Below are 20,574 nucleotides of genomic sequence, written 5' to 3'. Positions count from 1 at the left end.
GGTTGGTGGGGGCGGTGGAATAATTATAGTTAGGAAAAAGAAAACACATTGATTCGTAAAATCTATAGAAAATGATGTTTTTTTATATTAATGAGGCTTATATTTTGTTATTATTACATAAGTTTCCCTATACAATCTTAAATTGCAATAACTTTATATGAACGAAATTTCAGAGACACGCTTTTACTAAGCTAAGGTCATATTATCTCTTGAACTGTTTTTTTTGTAATTTTGAACAATTTTTGTTTCACGTGGCACACTATATGACTCTATGCAATTGAGGCGCGTGAGAGATTTGGATGTCACTTAAGTAAAAAATGCACAAAATTACAAAAAAAATCGAATCAGGGGTAATAGGACCTTAGTTTAATTAGTTAAGGTGAGTTTCTGGGATTTCGGTCATAGTCTAGGAGGATACTTGCACACTTTTTCTATATTTTTTCTTTCGTTTCAATTTGTTCATTTGTTGAGTTTAAGAAAATAAAGAAAATTTTTGAATTTTATTATTTTGAACTAAAGATATATAGACTGTATCAAATCCTTTACTATGATCTTAAACATGTCATGTAAAAAGTTTAAAAATTTAAAAATTATCAAACAAAAGACGTAGAAATTATGAAAACATAATAGATGTGATTAAATAGTCTCATAGTCATACAAAATTTCTATATTTTAATTTTTACGTTCAATTAAATATCATCGCATAAATTAATAAAAATTTGCATCTTTTTAAGTTTAAATCCACTACAAAATGGTGCACATCTACGTAAAAACATGGGATGTTAGCAAAATTTCTAAAACAAAAAGGTAAAATTTGAATTTAGCATAAACTAAGAGGGTGTCTCATGTAATTTAAAATAAAAAATAAATAAATGAAATATAATGTTTTATAATAAAAATAAATATGAGGCTTGTATAAATTAGAACACCACAAAGTGCAACGTGGCAAAATAAGATCTTCCACATTTTAGACTACGTGGAATTTAATGACGGCTAATATTTGACACGTGTACAATTTTTATATTTATTCACCTAATAATATGTTCAGTTATAGAAAGTTCTATACATAAAAATCAAATTGTTATTCCGTCTCAATTTATATCACTTATTTTTCTTTTCAGTTCATTTCGAAAGTTAAAAAGATGTAATGATCTATAACCATACAATACCTATCTCTTATTTTAGACCGTAAATTTCACAAAATTTCTTTCTCTCTTTCTTATTTTGAGTAAAGTCAGACTAACTTATATAAAATCAGACGAAAGTAGTAGAAATATAAGAAGTGCTTAGGTGTCAATTGCAATTTACATTAACCAATAACACAACTACACGACTGTTCAATCTTAATTGGACAACATTTTTAGTGGACACGTGTAAGATTTTTCATATAGTTTGTTGTAATTTTTTTGAGATTGATTTTTATGTTATTTAAATAAATAAAAATATTAGTACAAGGTTGGTAGATTTTATAATTACGTAGCGTCACGATTGATCTCTCACATGCAATTAGGTTAGACAAAAACTTATAAATAAATCATTATTGATATTATACTTATTCACATGCATTTAGATTAGATTTACTTAAAAAGATGATTTGAATCATTATCGATATCACATGTGATTATTAATAAAGACGAAGGTAAAAAAATCAATTGTTTTATCCGTATTAATTTATAAATTCTTTTTTTCTTTCTTAAATTTTGTGTTTTAAATCAAAATGAAACAGAAGGAATAATAAAAGGAGAATATCAATTAAGTCTGGTAGAATTTTAATTTGACCCGATTCGATGTGACAAACAATTATTGGTAGTGATTAATTTTCTATTTCAAAACCTATTATAGAGAAAAAAAACAAGGAATACGTAAGTTTTTTCAAGACCTAACATGTTTAGGTAACGTAACGTGTACACAAACCTAACCCTGCCTATTAGTGATCGTTATAAAGAAGTTCGTGATAGACTCTCGACTAGTGAAATAAAAATCTAGAGTTAAATGGATGCAACTAGGTGTAGTTCAGTTGAGAAGAGATTCTACAATTCTTAATTCTATAAAATTTTGAAGGCCCAATATATTATGGGCGTTTGGAGAGAGTGAGGTGTAGGCACTAACACAGACCTTACTCCTACTTGGAGTAGAGAAAATATTTCCGATAGTTAAACTATTGGAAAGGGTGAAGTGTATGCAATATACAGACAGATTTAACTATGGGCGTATAGAGAGGGTTAGGTGTACGCACTAACACAGACCTTACTCCTACTTGGGAGTGGAAAAAATATTTCCAATAGTCAAACTATTGGGAAGGGTGAGGTGTATGCAATATACAGACAGATTTAACTATTCGCTTTGGTATACCGGACTATTACAACAACATCATAACAACATCATACCAAGTGAAAACCCACAAGTGAGGTCTAGGAAAAGTAGAATGTACTCAACCTTATCATGACCTCGTGGAGGTAGAGAGGCTATTTCCGGCCAGATTTAGAGCAGCACACAAATCTAAAAATCACAGATTACAGGAACTGGTTGTAGTCTGCAGACAGTTCATCAGCCTCTCTACTGATCTCAATTATTTGGCATACCTGCCAAGTGGTAGGGGAATACTTAGAAGTGGAAGAGTTGTAGTGCAGATACAATACATTACCAGAGTTCAAAAACATGACAAAACAAACCTACTTACAATTAGTGGGTGATTTTCCTAGCCTGAGGCAAAATTCACAATGTTGCAGCATCTTCATAGAAGATAAGACTGCAAATGAACTTATCAAGAGATGGATGTAGCTCATGTCAAACTCATGACGAGTTAAAAGAGCACCATTTGTGGAGCATCTGCTGAAGGCCAACAGAACTAAGACTACGATACGACTTATAAACAACAAACTACCTGGGAGACTGGGACATGGACTGATCTATCAAGAACTCCAAAGAGAACTCAAATGACACACAGATCCTCAGAAGCTTAGCATCTATGTAGACCATAGATTACACAACCATCTGACATAATCCACCCAAATATGTGGGCTGAGGATCAAATCTATCAGAATCAAACAAAATTGAAACGAAGAGGAAACTTGTACCATCATATTCTTTCAGGGGTAGAGATTTTGTTGATGACTCAAGTTCAACAATGTTTTTGGTTAAAAGAAAGATGACAAACTTACCTGAACACCTGAAAGGAAAATTGGATTAAACATTATGACTGTAATGCATTTCTACCATTTAAGGAAGTGCTACTAAACTCAGAGCACTGCATAGTTAGCTATATAGCTGAGATGAAAATGAAGATGAAAAGAGTTCCACTTGAATTAAACTGAACTTGGTTTAGCAATATCTTAAAGACAATAAATTGATACAACTCCCATAATGAATTCAACCATAACATCCCCACGCATGAAAAGCGAATGAAAGCCAAACTAAACCCAAAACAGAAGGTTTCATGCGTTTTCTTAGAAAAATCTGCCTTGTCAACATTTGACACACGGGTAAAAGTAAAAGAAGGGTTTCCCAGTATAACTGACAAGGCGTCGTTAGTGCATCCATCAACCCCAAGAGTCACCTCAGCCTTGACAAGTATGAAGGAGCCACCACAAAAAGCAAAAATGCTCAAATACAGCTTTCTTTGCTCTCCCAGTATAACTGACAAGGCGTCGTTAGTGCATCCATCAACCCCAAGAGTCACCTCAGCCTTGACAAGTAAGAAGGAACCATCACAAAGAGCAAATATGCTCAAATAAAACTTTTGTTGCTGCACCCCTGAAGACAAGTTAACAAAACAAACAACAATATGAGATACCATGTCAAACAATAGAGAACACATCAAAGACTGCAGCGAGTACCTGCAGCCCCACTGACCATAAATTAGAGGTTTATGTAACCTCATCATAGATGCTGCACAGCGTCTACATTGTAAGAAGATCAAATCACCTAAAATAGAAAATACAGAGAAAAGGAATCTTTTCCCCTACCCTCTAACAGCCAAGACAGGCCACATGGCTACATAAGATTACATGGTCTGACGACCAGTCACAATATTTATATCCTATATCTCATTTTGCTGTCCACAATCGCATTTGCGTAGACAATCAGATCTAACATGAATGCTTTACCACCAAGCAGAATTGTCATCAGAAAAATGAGATCTACCTCTTTCCAGGTTTTGGCTATCGAGCCTACGGTCCTCTGGTTGCTTGTAAGAGCTAACACTGAAATTAGTCGCAGCATTATAACCCTGATTTGGGTTATTCTGAAAATTGTAAGCCTGCAGTTGACATCAATTAGTAAAGATATGGGAAACCAAAGAAAAGATAAGTTCCATTCCACTCAAAAAAAGAAGAACAAGGTCTCACCATGTCAGGATGATTCACTTGTTGAGTGTAACTTTCAGGAAGCGCCGGGAGATGATGTTCGCCGAAATGTTGAACTATGCCCAAGGAATTGCTTCCAAAACAAAGCTGCTGCATGCCATTGTCGGAGTTATATGGCGTACACAAATAGCCCGGCACCAGTTGTCCAGTTCCAATGGTTTCAGCAGGGTGATTTAAAGGGATATCAAGATCATTGAGCTCCATATAGGCAGCATCTTGTGGTGCTTCTTGTGGCAGGATCACAGGGTTAAGACTATAATTAGCTCCACCACTTGCAGTGAGATCAGGTTCCAGCTGCCCTACTCCTGCCCAGAATTCGATGTCTCCAAGGCCGTCAAATATATCATTCCCATCAGTACAAGCAGCAGGTGGAGCATTTACTTCTTGGTGAAAGTTCTCTAGCTTCTGCTAAAGGAGGAATCTTAATCAATAACCACATAATTAAACAAGTTCCAAACATACAATAAATGTCATACAATTAGCTATGGTACACTATCTTGAAGAAGTAAAAAGCAAGCAACTGAAACAAAACAGGCAATAAAACTATAGTTCCTGAACCCTCCCTCTGATGAAGCCATATAATAGATGAGTTTTGACTACAGGTAGAACCTTGTTGAAAATCCTTAACCTCTTGTCATTTAACTTAAAAGAAGACATACCAAGCATATCCAAACAGTATCAAGCTTTTGATATTGTCCCAAACCAATCTCGAACAACAAGCAACTTCCATTTAACTATACTTAGTCAAGCTCTGATTTAAAGAAAAACGGAGAGAAGAAACTAATGCAAACAGTCGAATAGACAACAAGAGAAGACTCAGCAAAACATCAGGAGGCGTATGTCCATGAAGTTCACTTTTCCGGTGTTAAACGCCCACTAGAGTTACATCTCTACGACAGACATGCACTTGAATGTTAAAGCTCATCTCAATAGATTTATAAACACTAAGACATACGCACCTGATTAGGCTCATTGCCACCAGAAAGCAATGAAGTATCTTCCGTGAATGGCGCAAATAGACCAATCATCTCGTCGTCTATATCATCAAGAGCCATCTCATTAGTACACATCTGAGCATTGGATGGACCTGGACCAGGGTTGACCAGGCCGGTATCTACTGAACAACTCTGCTCCTCAGGTAGTATAGGCAGAGCAGAAAAAGTATTAGACGGTTTCGCTTTTAGCTGATCTGAAGGCCTCCAATTGATAGAAGATACATTGGACAGATTTGGTTCACCAGGTAACTCCTCGTCATCTGGCTCATCCAAAGGCAGTTTTTGAACAGAAGGTTGAATAGGAGATGGACTCTGTTCACTTGAAGTCCAGTCAGATGTGCTTCTTGGGTCAACCATTCTGATTGCATTTGAGCTGCTGGGTTTATCAGTCCTACCAGGTGGAGCTGGAAAAACATCTGAAGTACAAGGCTCAGCAGGAATCTTGTCATCTTCCCAATCTTCCTCCTTAAAAGGTGCTCCGTACTGTGCACCATTTTTAGGACCTGGCCCACTCTTCTGGAATACTTTACAAAGCACATATGAATCCTACAAAAACAGGTATTTTGATGAATGAAGATTGGCTAGCAATAAAAACCATAGAATGTAAAGAACAAGAGATATCAATGTCTTTTTTTATGAAGGTCATTTCTGGTGCTGCTTGTATGCACTTCTACTATTCCACCAAGTGCCCACCAAGGCATAGGCAGACAGGAAAAAATCACCTGGTATTATGTCTCCTTTGGGATTAAAACTGAGAATGCAAGTTTATCCACCAATTTCATTGAACACTAGGCCACAACCTTAGGTACAACTACAGTCAGTCTTTCTTACCAGAAGTTGAAAAATTGATGATGAAAACAAAATGCTTGATGTGGGGACAATCTACAAACAGGAACACAATATGCAATTGTTTTTCTGATTATTAGATGTTTTCACCTGAGTTACATAACTTCTCCCAATGCCAAATATATTGCTCAAGCATAGGCACCATGTGACACGAAAAACTTGAGAAAGCATCAAGAAAAAGAAACAAAAGGTTCCAAAAAATATGAGAATGACTTGATAATGCTGAACTAAGGACCTACCTACCGACTCATTGCTTTTTCTATTCAAATCAATCCTGCAAGATAGTACCATAGACATTGATCACCAAGAGAAGGATCAATGAGAATAGATGCAATCTTTAGGAAGCTAAAGCTGTCTAAACAATGCAGGAGAATTTGTCGTCTCAGTACACTTCCATTCAAGGCAAATCAAAGATCTAGACTCACCAAGTCCAAGAAGAATTCAAAATTAAAAACCCCAGAAGAGATAGTAGGGGACCACATATAAGGGAATGTCTCATCTTAATATTATCCCCACAATATTAAATTCAAAGAATGAGAAAACATGACACAAATAACACGATGGTCTAATCAAAATTCTTCACATAGGGAAACTAAGATAGTGCCATAAAGTTCTAATCAGGTTCTCATGGATGGAAATTAAATCCCATTACCGTAAACCAAGTGCAAACAGAAAAAGGGGAGAGAGAAAACTCCCAAGGAACTATCATTGGCTATTTGGACCTACTATTACAAGAAAAAAGAACATAAATGATATAAGAACTAGGTAGTAATTTAGCCTAGGTAGGACAGAAGTACCTGAGCAAATCCTGCATCAATTGATTCTTTATCTTCAAACTTGTATTCGTGAATTACCCAATCAGTTCTTTTCCCTCGCGGGGGATGACCTAGGTGAAAAACAAGTGTTTTAACTGATCCAACACTCTTCTCACAGTAAGTAACAGGTCTATCTTTCCCAGTAGTTTTCCAGTATCCAGTATCAGTAGCGCGATTCATTCTGGCTCCACTTGCATACTTTCTCTCCCTTGGGCAAAAGAAGTACCACTCTAGATCTTTACTTTTATAGCAACATTTGTCTGGCAGAGAAGATATTAAAACATTACACAAAGTTGAAGAAAAACAAATAGAATTCCCCCTAACTTGAAACAGAAGATACTTTCAGCCTCCTAAAAGGGTACTGTTTAAATGCTAGAAATTTCTACTGAAAGAATTTACAACTTCCAACAATTGAAAAAAGAGAGCAAAAAGATACTTACATAACTACAAAATTTAAACGTCAATTTTAGATATCAAGAGTGGTGTAAATCAGAATGATACTTAGTTTAAAAATTCATTAATAAACTGATGGGTTATTCCTATCTCAAAGCATCTTTTGAAAAAATTTCATGTATTCATCCCTCTAGGACCTTTTCAAGTAAATTGTTTTTTATATAAAAAGGTAAACTTTGGTCAAAGTACACATTATACAACTGAATAACAACTGTGCATAGAACTTTGAAGGAAATGTGTGCCAGAGGTATGGGTTCCTATAGTGTTAGGAAACAAAGCTTACAAAATGAAATTTTTTAACAAACTTCCCCATGTAAACTATAGACTGATACCTGGAAGGTCCCATGGGGAGAACTTGTAGATGTTGAGTTCCGTTATGCCTTCAAAATGAAGTTTTTTTCCTGTGATCTTACGTTTGAGATAGTACATAATCAGCTCAACATCAGTAGGGTGAAAACGAAACCCAGGCGGAAGCCTTGCCATCAAAATGATCCAAAAAAAATAAAAAAAATAACTAAATTCAAAGCAGCCCAAAAGGGTGCGCCTGACGAAATCTAGACTAAACGAGCTATCTGCACAACACACCAGAGCCTCCAACCGACCCCTAAAACAAAAAAAAATCTCAACTGCTGTCAAGTCCAATGCCGAAACAGTATCTTCCCTGAGCACCACAACCTTCTGCGGTTCATGAAAAGGAATGCGCTCCAAACAAAGAAATGGTGCTTCTTGCTGGAGCCAACAGACATCTGGTGCACAATCAAAAACCTGTTATTCATGAAGTCATCAGCCTCGGGTATCAATATCTAATTATACGAATTCAAAAGAAGCTCCACTAGATCACTGCATCCAAAGCAGACACCTCCATAACCAGTACAAATAACAAAAGAATCCCAGGTTGACAAACATCAAATTGACAGTAAAACAAATAAATAAACTTCATCTAGGAAAAACTTAAGCCCTAATTACTAAATTTGAACACTGATTCACCTGGATGAGCACAACTAAACCAATTACAGACAGTCTCCCCATTTAAACTTCACGAGGTAAAAATAGGAAGAGCCCAAAAGGCAAAGAAAAGAATCGGTAGGTAGTGTGAGAAAAAAGCAGAACTACAGACAGTGATAAAACCCTTAAAAAGCCCCAAACACAAATTTTGAAAAGAAAAAAAAAAAGGAACACAATAGAAAGGAAAAAGAACAAAATTTGACAAAACAATCATCAAAAGAGAACAAAATCAAATCAAGAACAGCTGAAGAGTAACTAACTCAGATAGGAACCAAATAGGAGAAAGCAAAAAAAAAAAAGCCTAAGGGAACAGAATGGGAAGCAGATGAGATATATATAACACAACAAAAAGGAAAAAAAGATAAAAAAATTGACAAAATTATTATAGCAATAATCAACCTCCAATACATCAAATATCGTAAATATTAGACCCTGATAATAAAGCAATAAAAGTACAAAATATATCAGTTCAAGGTAACAACAAAATACGCAGAAATGGGCAACACAAGAACCATCCCACCTCCCTTTACTAATCATCAATACAATTTTTTTTATAAAATTAACACATTAAAAAGGAAAAATTAAAACCTTTTCAAAATAACCATCAAAAGAGAAAAGAATCAATTGACTAAATTACCATCACAGTAATTAACCTGTAGAATCAAAAACTCCTAAATACAGATCTCAACAATAACACAACAAAAGAAAGAAAATAAACCAGTTCAAACACAACAACAGAAACACAGAAATGAGCAAAACAATAAAGAATCGCAGTGATCAATCAAATCCTTAAACCCCACCTACAAATTTCAAAAAGAAAACACAATAAAGAGGAAAAAGATCAATTTTTGACTAAATAACAATCAAAGGAGAACAGAATCAATCGCCTAATTTACAATCGCAGTGATCAACAAGTATAACCAAACAAAAAAAAAACCTTAAATACACATTTCAACAATAACACCATATAACTAAGAAAACTAAACCAGTTCAACATATCAACACAAACACAGCAATGAGAAACACAATAAAAAGGAAAAAGATCAAACTTAGACTAAATAACAATAAAAGTAGAACAGAATCAATTGGCTAATTTACAATCGCAGTGATCAACAAGTATAACCAAACAAAAAAAACAACCTTAAATACACATTTCAACAATAACACCATATAAAGAAGAAAACTAAACCAGTTCAACATATCAACAAAAACACAGCAATGAGCAACACAATAAATAATCGCAGTAATCAAACAAACCCTTCAAACCCCACATACAAATTCCCAAAAAGAACACAATAAAAAGCAAAAAGATCAAATTTTTACTACATAATCATTAAAAAAACTGAATCAAATCAAGAGAAGTCGAAAAGTAGCTTACCCAAATACCGACCGAACCGGAGAAGGCGAAAAAACGATGATGGGGTGGTGGGGTAAGTGAAGGGGAAGGCGGAGGAGAGCTAGAAGTGAATCAACATTGCAGTGTTAGTAGGGTTTATATAGGCAAAGGGTTTTTTAAGCAAAGAGCCTTCTATGGTAATCTACAGCTTTTGATTGGTTCATTACATTCATACTCTATTGAGGGCATTTTGGGAAAAGAATAAACTTAATCAATATTAGCATTTCTTTAATTAAGTTTAATTATGTAATTCGCTTTGTCCATTTTTATTTGTTCCGTATTTGACTTAATACCCCATTTTTAAAAAAAAAATACAATTATATCCTATTAACATTTGAATATGATAATTTTTTTCTTAATTTTTTAAATGACATGAACTTTTAGTGTAGTAAACAAGTACAAGTGAACAGATCGAGTAATCATATAAATTGCATTTTTAAATATGGTTATTATAATATTATCTTTTGTTATTATGTTTGTTTGTTTGGTTAGTATCTTGCAATTTTGTTATCATATTTTTTTTCTATATTGCTTTAAATCATGGTAAAATATATGTATATTTTATTCTTTTGTTACTCACTTATAAAATTACATCATATGTATATTACTGCTTGTAAGTGGTTTGTATTTTGCTTAAATTTTGACTTCTCCACTAATGAATTCTGATAAATGTAGAAATTATCTCTAAATCTTATTAAGCCACTACAGCTCATTACTTTCACTAGATTTTTTATATTATTTTACGAAATTACAAGTATTATTTTGTTTTTATCGTATATACTTATTGACCTGGTCAAAGACACATGAGCAATGACATAGTTGTGAATACTTCATCAACTCATCATCATCTCATTATATCACCAATCCACCATAGCATAATCTTTTATTTTCTCTAGTCAATTTGTATGAATTACAAATATTAATTGAAAACACAGTCGCTCGAATGGTAAATATTCCTTACTTCCAAATACTTATCACCAAAAAGTTATTTTCGATAGACCCTAAGCTCAATCATGATAATTTGAGCATTTAGTAAACCTATCGCGAGAATTTGTCAATCAAAGATTGCGGTAAAAAAAAAAAAAGGAAGGGGAGGGCATTTCATTGCACAAATTGCACTATGAAGAGGTGTGGTTGACAAAAAATATTATACATTACAACTCTGCTGTTTCAGATATCTCCTGGTGAACACAAAGAATCAAAGACTTGAAAATTAAGAGCAGGCTGCAATTTTCCTACTGCTAATCTAAATAATGCCTTTGACACTATAAAAGGAAAAATGAAAAAACAAAATCAAAGCAAATAAGCTATTGTACAAACCAAATATCATGTTGCACCAGCAAACTCATGATTCAATTCAAACGGTACCAACAGACGTCTCTCGCGTTCTGGCAGCAAGCCACCACTGTTGCAATCTCTTACACAGCTCTGTACAGTATGTACCCACGGGTGGGTGGGTATACTCGACAAATCTCTTCACTGAAGACAACCCATGCCTTTGTCCAATAATCTTGAAAATTGAGTGAAACTAGAAATTAAAGCTCTTCTCGAAGAGAGCTTGCACCTGGTATATTTCAATACAACATTCGCAGGTACAACTACAAATTCCTCAGAAAGAGAAGCAAACTGCAAAGGACAAGCAATCCTTTAACCTCGACAGAATCAGAAGAACACATTCATATTAGTGAATTGCTCTTTCCCAACCAAGCCCCTCTCAGTAAACAAGTTAAAGATCGGTTCTCTTCACACGTATAGTCACGTTTCGGTGTGGATAAAATCACTTTGACCTCATAATATCCCATTTAAGACCCTCTGATAATAATCATACTGACGAGTACGCCACGCATCCAAGCTACTGCTAATCAAAGAAAGTACCAAGGAAACACATTGCTGGCAAAGACAAACAAAGCATAATGATCAAGTAGATAATAAAAATAAGGAATTAATTAATTTCAGGACCAGTAACAAACCTCTTCTGTTAAACTAAGATGAAATCTCTTTCTTAGGTTCTGAATTGTTCGGGGACCACCCTTGAAACAAGGGTAACCAGAATCCTGATATAAAGATCAAAGTGAAACAAATTCTGTGTTATTAGGAGATCAATGTATATATTCAATAAAGACGAAAACGTGTTTGACAAAACAAGTATGCTTAGTAACTCAATCATATGATACAACAATCGAGCTAAATAGGATTGAGAACAGGAATACAAGTTGTGTAAGCCAATCCAGGGAAACAACATGGCCCATGCCAATCAAGGGAAACAACATGACCGTGCCCAGATGGTAAACAAGAAAATAGCTCATCTCAGAAGAGCCCTTAGACTATCGCTCATCCAACCTTCACAAACAACATTCAAACTATCATTTCCAGTACTAATCCTGGAAACAAAATTGGGAAGAAGCTAGAGATTCATTAAGACATGCAAGATATATCATAGAGTTTCTTCTTTCATTCTATATATAGCCTGTTCAACTCTAAAGTAAGCACTTTCTAAATAATAAGCTTCTGGCTTCTTAGAAGTTTGGCTAAACAAACTATTAATCTCACTTGTGGATGTATGATGCTTAAGAGATTCTGAGATTCTCTGTGATGATTTTGCTTTCTCTTATGATAGATCATTCTGTTTAACTTTGGATTAAATTGTGTTCCTTTCTGATACTTCACGAGTAAAAATAAAAATAAAGAAGAGGTTAAGAAAAAGATGAGATGAAATGAACTGAAAGGGAACCTCCTCAACCCATTTGTAAACACAATCGAGTTACACACCCAAGAGGATTTTAAAGTATCCCCTTTTTTTTAAAATAGGTAACTTAGGATTTTAAAATATTCCTTGTCTGTCACCGGCTGTGAAAGGTTTTAAATGGAGCTTATAATGGTACTGAACAAGTTTTAAAAGGTTTAGATGCTCGGGTTACTTCATAGTACCGTATTACCGTTCCATACAACTTGCCTTCCACTTAGTTTGACATCAAGTTCACTTAGCCTATTATGACACTCCCCCAATTCAACCATCTTATTTTGTTTATGACACTCTTCTTCTGGATGACTAATCTAGATATATGATTATTCCCTGTTTTGACACCAAAATCTAATCAAATATGACTTCGCTGTTTTCTTATAATTGTAAGTACACATGCAGTGTTTATATTGTCTTAACTAATGAAACCATCCTAAAACAGAACATACTTTTTTCTGCAAATAGAATGCCATGAACATCATCCTAAATACTATTGGTTAGCCCATTGATAAACATTTGAACAAGCACAAGTTTAGGCAGATCCTTCATCTAAAACAACAGTTACATGAACTGCCTCTAAATCTCCTCCCTCTGTTGTCACACTTGTGAATAATCCCTCATACATATCCTATACTACAGTTGAATGGATTTCTTTCTTTTCAAGCACCATCAAAAGGCATCTCTGCACTCCATCATATGCTTTCTCTAAGTTAATGAATACTATATGGAGATCCTTCTTCCTTCCCAGTAAATTTCAATCAATTTTCCCAAGGATATACATTCTTTGTTGTAAACCCTTGGTCTTCTCCCAATAGATTAACTCAACCAGTATAAACTCTCTATGGGTAGAAAATAGAAAATGAATATGAGATTTAACTTTTTCTCCTCTACTGCCAATTTTATGAGACACAAATGGTAGCTTCTTGATTCTGTTTATGACAGTTATATGATCTTTATTTATTTATTTTTGAGAAAGTTAACTGGTATTATAAACAGATAAGTACACCAATAGTGAACTCCTGTAGTAATTACATCAAAAGTATAGAGGATTTACCAAAAAGAATCTAAACACGCATCTCCCTCATAAACTACCTAAGAATAGGGTGATGTCCCCCGGATCCTAGGGAATAAATAGATACACCAAAAGTAAAAGACTAAAAGGTCACTAAACAATTCATTTTTAATGCTTTGGAAAGGGATGCTCTTGTTCTCAAAACATCTCTGATTTCTCTCACTCCATATAGTCCACCAGATGCAGGCAGGGACAATCTTCCATCTCTCCTTGTGTCCTATTTCCATCTCTATTCCAACATGCTAGGACTTATGCAGTATTTCTAGGCATGGTCCATGTGATACCTCTCAATGTTAATGAAATACTTCCATAGTTTCTCAGTCACTTTACAATGCAAAAAAAGATGGTTTATTGTCTCTGTCTCAGATTCACAAAAAGAACATCTGGAGCATAAGTCCTTTCCTCTTTTCATTAAGTTATCCTGAGTCGGAACACATTGTCTTGCAACAAGCCATGTGAAGCAAGCCACCTTATGTGGTATCTTCACTTTCCAGATCATCTTCCAAGGCCACAAATCTTTGGTTTCAGTTGAAATGTCTAGTAATTTATAGGCTGATTTAACGTTGAACTTGCCATCTTTCTCCAGCACATACACCCTTAAATAAGTTCAGAAGAAGACAAAAGTGATGCTCCCAACACATACCCCCTTAAATAAGAAGTAACTAACATCTTCAGATCATCTCTTGATACCGTGACAAGTCAAAGCAGTATACTTAATTTGGGATATCGAGGAGCAGTAAGTAATTTTGTACTGCATCTTTGACACTTCTTTTTCTTGATAGGTGCATCTTTGGTGGTATTTTCGAGATACAAAAGAGTAAAGTTGGAAAAAAGTCTTCCTTGATAAAGGCTTAGCCTACCAAATATGGAAGTCTAAGATACTGAAAAATGGGAAGTTTGCAGCATCAGAACTACAGGACATTTCTAATCCTTTCCTACTTTTACAAAATTCCCCCAGTCCCCGTTCCACCATCCATTAGTAAGTGAGATTCATATATCAGAAACAAAGGTTTTACATATCAGGATCTACCTGTAGCATCTCGACAAGAAGAATTATACGCTCTGCGTGCTTCCGACATGTGAGAAACCCTTGGATGCATAGAACCTGAAGACAGGAAAAAGGCTTAGAGCACAAAAAAACAAAAAGAAGTCTAGATACAAAATACATAGTAAACAATATTTTACTTTGAAATAATCAAAGAACTCGCTTGGAACTCCTTCAGCATCAGAATCCATGATCTAGCACAAATCAACCACAACATATGCTGAGAAACTGTATCAAACACCTCCAGAAGATAAAATAACGGGTAGAACTAAAAAGTTAGACACGAGATTTTTCAGCAGCACATACCTCAAGAAGTTCACGTGTCAATTTAAATGGTGCACTTTCAAAATTTACACCTCCAGGTGAATTAGATAGCATGAAACCAAAGTCAATGTGTATGATATGTCCTTCTTCATCCAATAGAAGATTTCCGTTGTGTCGATCCTTTATCTAGCAACAGAAGCAAAAAGACTGGTAATCATTGCAATACCTACTGTACTAGGAAAGGTTAATTTTGGAGAGATTCAAAGTAGCCACATTACGAAAAATCAAAGAAAAAAAAACAGATTTCAATCATGCAAAATTATTTCTGGAACCCTTGACACAACAAACATTTGACACTGAGAAACAAGTGAACATTTGAGTTAGTGTGTCAAAAGGGAGTATAAAATAACTCACTACACAAACTCATGTTACAAGTTACATCAACAAATAGCACACAGCCATTACTTTTCTTTATAGCTAAGTGAACAATGTATTAAAACAAAAAGAGCACAATAATTGTGTTGTGACTTGTGACTACATTATGATATCCTTACATGTGTATCTATTTTCATATCCAGGAACCTAAGAAACAACTAGTTCCAACAAATCAAATGTGAGAGGAAACTGAGGAAATCTAAAAGATGGATATCCACACCATATGCATTCTTCATGCTGCACCTGATGCTAAGAGGGATAAGACAATGGGCCTCAGGTTGTGAATTCTCTCTTTTGCCTTCGTAACATCTGAGATCCCTTTCTCGACAGAGGCTCACCAATATCATGCAACAATTATGATTGTCATAAATCACAATTAGTTCATTAATTGAATTTGAACTAGAGACAGTATCTATAAAGACTTCTCCTAGGGAATCAGGAAAACCAACTTTTGGGCCATGCACCCATGGAAAACTAACATTTAGCATTTCTTTACACATCACGACATGTCATACTCTTTATCCTTGAATAACAACAGCACCACTTTTTCTACCAATGTGACATATACTACCATGAAACATTCTCATTTCTTAATGGAGAGTCTGGTGTAGTATAATGTAAATGAGACAGATGAGTCTTTGTGACAAATATACAGCTTGAAGAAGAAACCTAACTGTTTCTGGCTTTGCAAGGCCATAATCTCCCTGCTTGTCCATTTTCTGCTATTTGATTGTGTTTTAGCTCTTCCATTCCGTCCCTTACAATTAAATTTTTCCCAATGCTTTTTAGCTCTATTGATTGCATTCGGTGCAAAGGGAAAATTTTATTGTCTAATTGGCAGTTCCATTTTCATCTTTGAATTACCATGGAAGTTACAGATAATGACAGCCGTCGTCAAAGATATGATGGACTGTACCTGTTTAGTTGAGCTAGGCTGTCAAGGGACAGAGAAGAAGCAAAGAAAGGAATGTAGCTCCTTTGCGCTAATGTGGTAGTGCAGAGAGGGAAACAAGAGAGCCTTGGGGAGGAGAGCAGCAGAAATTACTATTATACAGATGAAGGGGGTAGTCTATGTTTCTTCATAATATTCAGCGCACCCACGTAATCCCTGCTAGCTTAGATGTCTGGTACTTTCTGGCTTAATGTAAAAATCATAGTCTTGAATAGGTTCTCAACTTCTTGTTTACTATTTGAATACCAGGTTTCCCATTTGATCAATACAAGTGTTACTTCATCAGAAAAATTCAATCACTTTTAAGACAAGTGCTGGCATCCACATTTAGTTTTATTTTCTTTCAAACACATCTTTTCCCAATTTTCATCTCTTATTTTCAATTTTTATGGGTATTGGGGCACAAGAAGAGACTAAGATGTGCAATAAATAATCAAAGGATATGGCTGACATGTAGCCCATGTAAAATGTATCTATTTTGGTGAAACATATTAGAGAAAGAAGCATCTGCTGACAACAGAAATATATGATCTGTGTTTTATGCTTCTTAATGCAATCATAAAATTATACAGAGACAAGTCATTCAGTTCACCTGCAAAAGGTAGCAAACCAGAGAATATCCAGCCATGCTTTCAACAAAATTTCTCTGCATGTACGAAAAATAAACGAGGACAAAAATGAGTCTTTTATTTTACAAGTCCCAAGCCAAAGTAAAATTACGAAAAGGAAATTGAAATGCGAGCTAAGCAAACCATAAGAGAGAGAGCCTTAACTATTCAACTAGAATTGTACAATGAAGCAACTTAAAATTGTTGGAAGCATTAACTTGTCATCCAAACTATCTCCCAAGAGAAAAATCCCTTTGAATATGAAAGGCTAAACATCAAAGATACAACTTAATTTAGTAAAACTAATTGCAGTCATTGACTAGCTAAGTTGCTCGGACTCTACAAAATGATGCTGGACCCGTGTCGCATCCTCCAAAAATACACTATTGTTGGGGGATCTGACACGCACCGTCGACATTTTGAAAGAGTCCGAGCAACATAGTTGACTAGAGCACATCAGTCCATAATTTTCTTCCATACACTTATGACCCAAAATACAAGGAACATAAAGGACAACTACTTGATAAGGAGCGCTTCCCTCATCATATACACACTTTTATTATGTTTCTAAGTGAAGCACACAGGAGTCCCCAAACTTCAACACTTCTGGCACTCCAAATTTATTTTAAAGCGAGAAGCAAGAAAGTAATAAGCCTCCCAGAGAACAAGAAATGAGAAACAAAGCATGCCCTTGTTTGAAGTAATGTGCACAATTCTCATATACAAAATTACAAATGTTAATTTTGTAATAAACATAATTAAATTCAATATCCGATATCCCACGATGACTACACTAGACCCAAGTCCCAACCCAAACTAAAAGTAGGTGCCATCTGCTATTGAGTAGCAATAGCTGAATATTCCTACATGAGAGGGGTGACAATGCAAGGTAGGGGAAGGAGGAGAGGCCCAATACAAAGGTCAGCAAGAGGGCCAATATATATGGTAGAGGAAGGTGGTAGAAATTAAAGGGAGAGAGGTCTAAGGACTGCACTGGGGCGGTAGGTGGATAAAGTGATGGGTTAGTAAAAAATAAGAGGATAAAAGTGGAGAAGATCAAGAAAGAGGATAAGTAAGGACTATTATGATTTCCTCCTTCTCCAATATAATAAGGCACAGTGTGAGAAAAGACTCATCAGAGTGGGAACTACAACAATAGAAAAGGCTAGTGTAGGGTGAAAAAACACTTTAACCAAAATAGAGCCAACTACATATGCAGCCTTGGTGGTCAGGTTTACTCGGTACACGTGCTAGTAGGAGGTAGCAGGCACCTGGTGGAAGCACAATCTGGCCCAAACACTACCATCACTATTTTTTCCCTTTTTCCTTGGTTCAGTAAGGCTTCCAACAAGCCCTAATCATGCTTCAATTAGACACAGAAGACAATTATCTAAAAGATCAACACAGAACATAAGCACTTAGTGGGTTGCTGTACTACGATCAACTCCAATAAAAAGGGGGAAAGTATAAAACGAAGGCGCCATTGAGAAATTCAAGACAGTAGTAAATCACAAAGGCTACAAGCTTTTCTCATTATGATGTTTACCTGGGCAAGCTTAAAGGTTGGAGAGTTCTCCAGATACTTGGCAACATAAAATTCACGTAGACTTGTGATGTGAGGAAATCTACTTTTAATAGAATGAATTGAGGCCTGCAGAACAATGATTAAAACCGATGTCACGAATATTCACAACCAATAAAGAACACTCAGGTTATCAAGAAAAAAGCAAACACTTTACCGTATCTGGAATTGTTTCAATTAGAGCAGTATAAGAGGATGTAACTAAGACTTCATAAGGACGCAACCAAAGCGGCAGACCAGCTTCCTGGAAGATATCTACCATTTCAAAATACTCAAACCATATGAGTGAGTAACTTGAGAGCATAAAACAATATTCAAGGTCAACAGTAAAAACATGGATCTCACTGACATTGGCATATCTAGGAATGAAACCTAGCTATAGACCTAACAAATGCAGGAGGATGGGGAAAAAAAGATCACTGTTTTGGTAGAAAATACTGTTCTTTTTCAGAAGTATCTTGCGAAAGAAAGCCGTCTTGTGAGCTAGTAAAGACGTAAAAATACCGAACAAATGACTCCCATAATGAATTAAGGTAATTGACAAATAACCATAGTATTTACCAAAATCATTTGCTGAATTTTATTCATTAATGATGACAATCATTGTCTTGTTTCATTTTTATCTGTACAACTGCTCCAATACTATTCTTTATTTTATACAACTCTGTTGTCACATTAGTTCAAGGTGAGTTAAATATGATTTTCACTAGAATACCAAGAGTTCTACATTGCTTTTGTATTTACAGAGTAATTTTAACATTTTTCAAATAAAGAAAGACAGAGATTGCAAAGACAGGAATATACAGAAGAGCACTGTATGCCTCATACCAATAAAAAGCTCAAAAAAAAAATGTGAGTCCTAAATCTTGGTAAAAATAGACTTGTTGGATATATAAAGCCAATTATTTTACATATTTTACACCAGACCAGAAAATATGTGCATGATGATTATCTATGTGAATAATACCAATTAAGTAATATATCTCTGCTGAAGGAACCAAACTTGCAACCCAAATCCCAATTCAACCCGTGAGGCCTATAGGCAAGGTTGAATATCTACTCAAAATAGGCTACTTATAGCGGTGGTGTTTGGACCAACTTGTGCACATCCTCAACTCTTCCATGCGAATATCTACTACTTATCACCAATATAAGTATTGGGAATTTTTCTCACCAAACAGAAAGATTGCAGAACTCATCCAGCAATTTTTTTCTTTGGGGATTGAAACTCTTTGAGTGCGCAATCATCATGTTACTTGAAGAAAATGGAGAAAACCTCAATATGATAAAAGATCGCCTAGCTAGATAGGCCCTCAAATAATCTGACCTCTTTCAAAAATCACTTGCTTAAGGAACAAATGTTACTCACACATACGGCTCTGCTAACCAAATGTTTCAGTACTACGCATCATATAGTACTGTATATTTGTGATGGCAAGATTTGATTTACTTGAATTCCTCATTCATTTCTCTAGGCAAAGTTTCTAGTCATCAAATTTTTCATAATATTTCCTTTCCAGCGCTTGTTTTATGAATTAGTTATTTCTATTACTAGATTACCGTATTAATTATGTCCTGTTCTACATCACCTATATTACCTTCCATTCTAGTTTTTATCAACTTGATTTCTTTTTACAAAAATATCCTGCATCCAAATGCATTTCAACCTTCTAATTTTAAGGTCTCCGTACTGAATATTTTAGAGCAAAAGCAAAAAAATAGTACAACAAAAAACATTCGGCATAAGATACCGAACACACTTCATAATAACATTATGAACAAAATCAAGTTAAAACCCCTATCCAAAGTCCAAACGCTGTAGCATGAAAAAAGATTGAGCGGATATGAGTTCCATGACAACTGGGCCCATATGCTCTCTTATTTACAACTGTTCATGTTAAGGGAAGAGTTCCAGAACTCTACTAAATTCAATTCAATAACTTGGAGTTGGGGAACATTTTATAATGAGCTACCCCCACCCCTCCCCTACCCCCATCCCTCC

General features: G+C 35.2%; 2 protein-coding genes across 6 annotated transcripts in view; both read right to left on the bottom strand.

Moving 5' to 3' along the window:
- LOC107004816 (NAC domain-containing protein 82-like) overlaps positions 1-10,008 on the bottom strand; it is a 12,987-nt gene extending 2,979 nt beyond the window's left edge. Inside the window, exons 1-7 of one of the 3 annotated variants that reach the window (XM_015203178.2) lie at positions 9,857-10,008; positions 7,806-8,238; positions 7,003-7,280; positions 5,324-5,905; positions 4,347-4,769; positions 4,144-4,258; positions 3,229-3,753 (exon numbers count right to left, since the gene is read on the bottom strand). In XM_015203178.2, the coding sequence (XP_015058664.1) occupies positions 3,260-3,753; positions 4,144-4,258; positions 4,347-4,769; positions 5,324-5,905; positions 7,003-7,280; positions 7,806-7,956 (2,043 nt within the window). In that variant the 5' untranslated portion in view covers positions 7,957-8,238; positions 9,857-10,008 and the 3' untranslated portion in view covers positions 3,229-3,259. Of the gene's footprint in view, positions 1-2,436; positions 2,583-3,228; positions 3,754-4,143; positions 4,259-4,346; positions 4,770-5,323; positions 5,906-7,002; positions 7,281-7,805; positions 8,239-9,856 lie in introns of those variants that run through there. The other 2 variants (XM_015203179.2, XR_003575295.1) reach the window with 2 other exon arrangements.
- Positions 10,009-10,955: 947 nt separating this feature from the next.
- The window catches only part of LOC107004651 (phosphatidylinositol 4-kinase beta 1-like), a 22,358-nt gene continuing 12,739 nt past the window's right edge, over positions 10,956-20,574 (bottom strand). Inside the window, exons 9-16 of one of the 3 annotated variants that reach the window (XM_015202940.2) lie at positions 18,730-18,827; positions 18,537-18,641; positions 16,975-17,028; positions 15,038-15,181; positions 14,872-14,925; positions 14,717-14,791; positions 11,845-11,928; positions 10,956-11,764 (exon numbers count right to left, since the gene is read on the bottom strand). In XM_015202940.2, the coding sequence (XP_015058426.1) occupies positions 11,663-11,764; positions 11,845-11,928; positions 14,717-14,791; positions 14,872-14,925; positions 15,038-15,181; positions 16,975-17,028; positions 18,537-18,641; positions 18,730-18,827 (716 nt within the window). In that variant the 3' untranslated portion in view covers positions 10,956-11,662. Of the gene's footprint in view, positions 11,765-11,844; positions 11,929-14,716; positions 14,792-14,871; positions 14,960-15,037; positions 15,182-16,974; positions 17,029-18,536; positions 18,642-18,729; positions 18,828-20,574 lie in introns of those variants that run through there. The other 2 variants (XM_027912765.1, XR_003575065.1) reach the window with 2 other exon arrangements.

Source organism: Solanum pennellii, chromosome 11 (assembly GCF_001406875.1).
Source record: "Solanum pennellii chromosome 11, SPENNV200".
Classification (NCBI taxonomy): Eukaryota; Viridiplantae; Streptophyta; class Magnoliopsida; order Solanales; family Solanaceae; genus Solanum; species Solanum pennellii.
The sequence above is the reverse complement of the archived record's forward strand: the minus strand, read 5'-3'. Positions and strand labels throughout refer to the sequence as shown.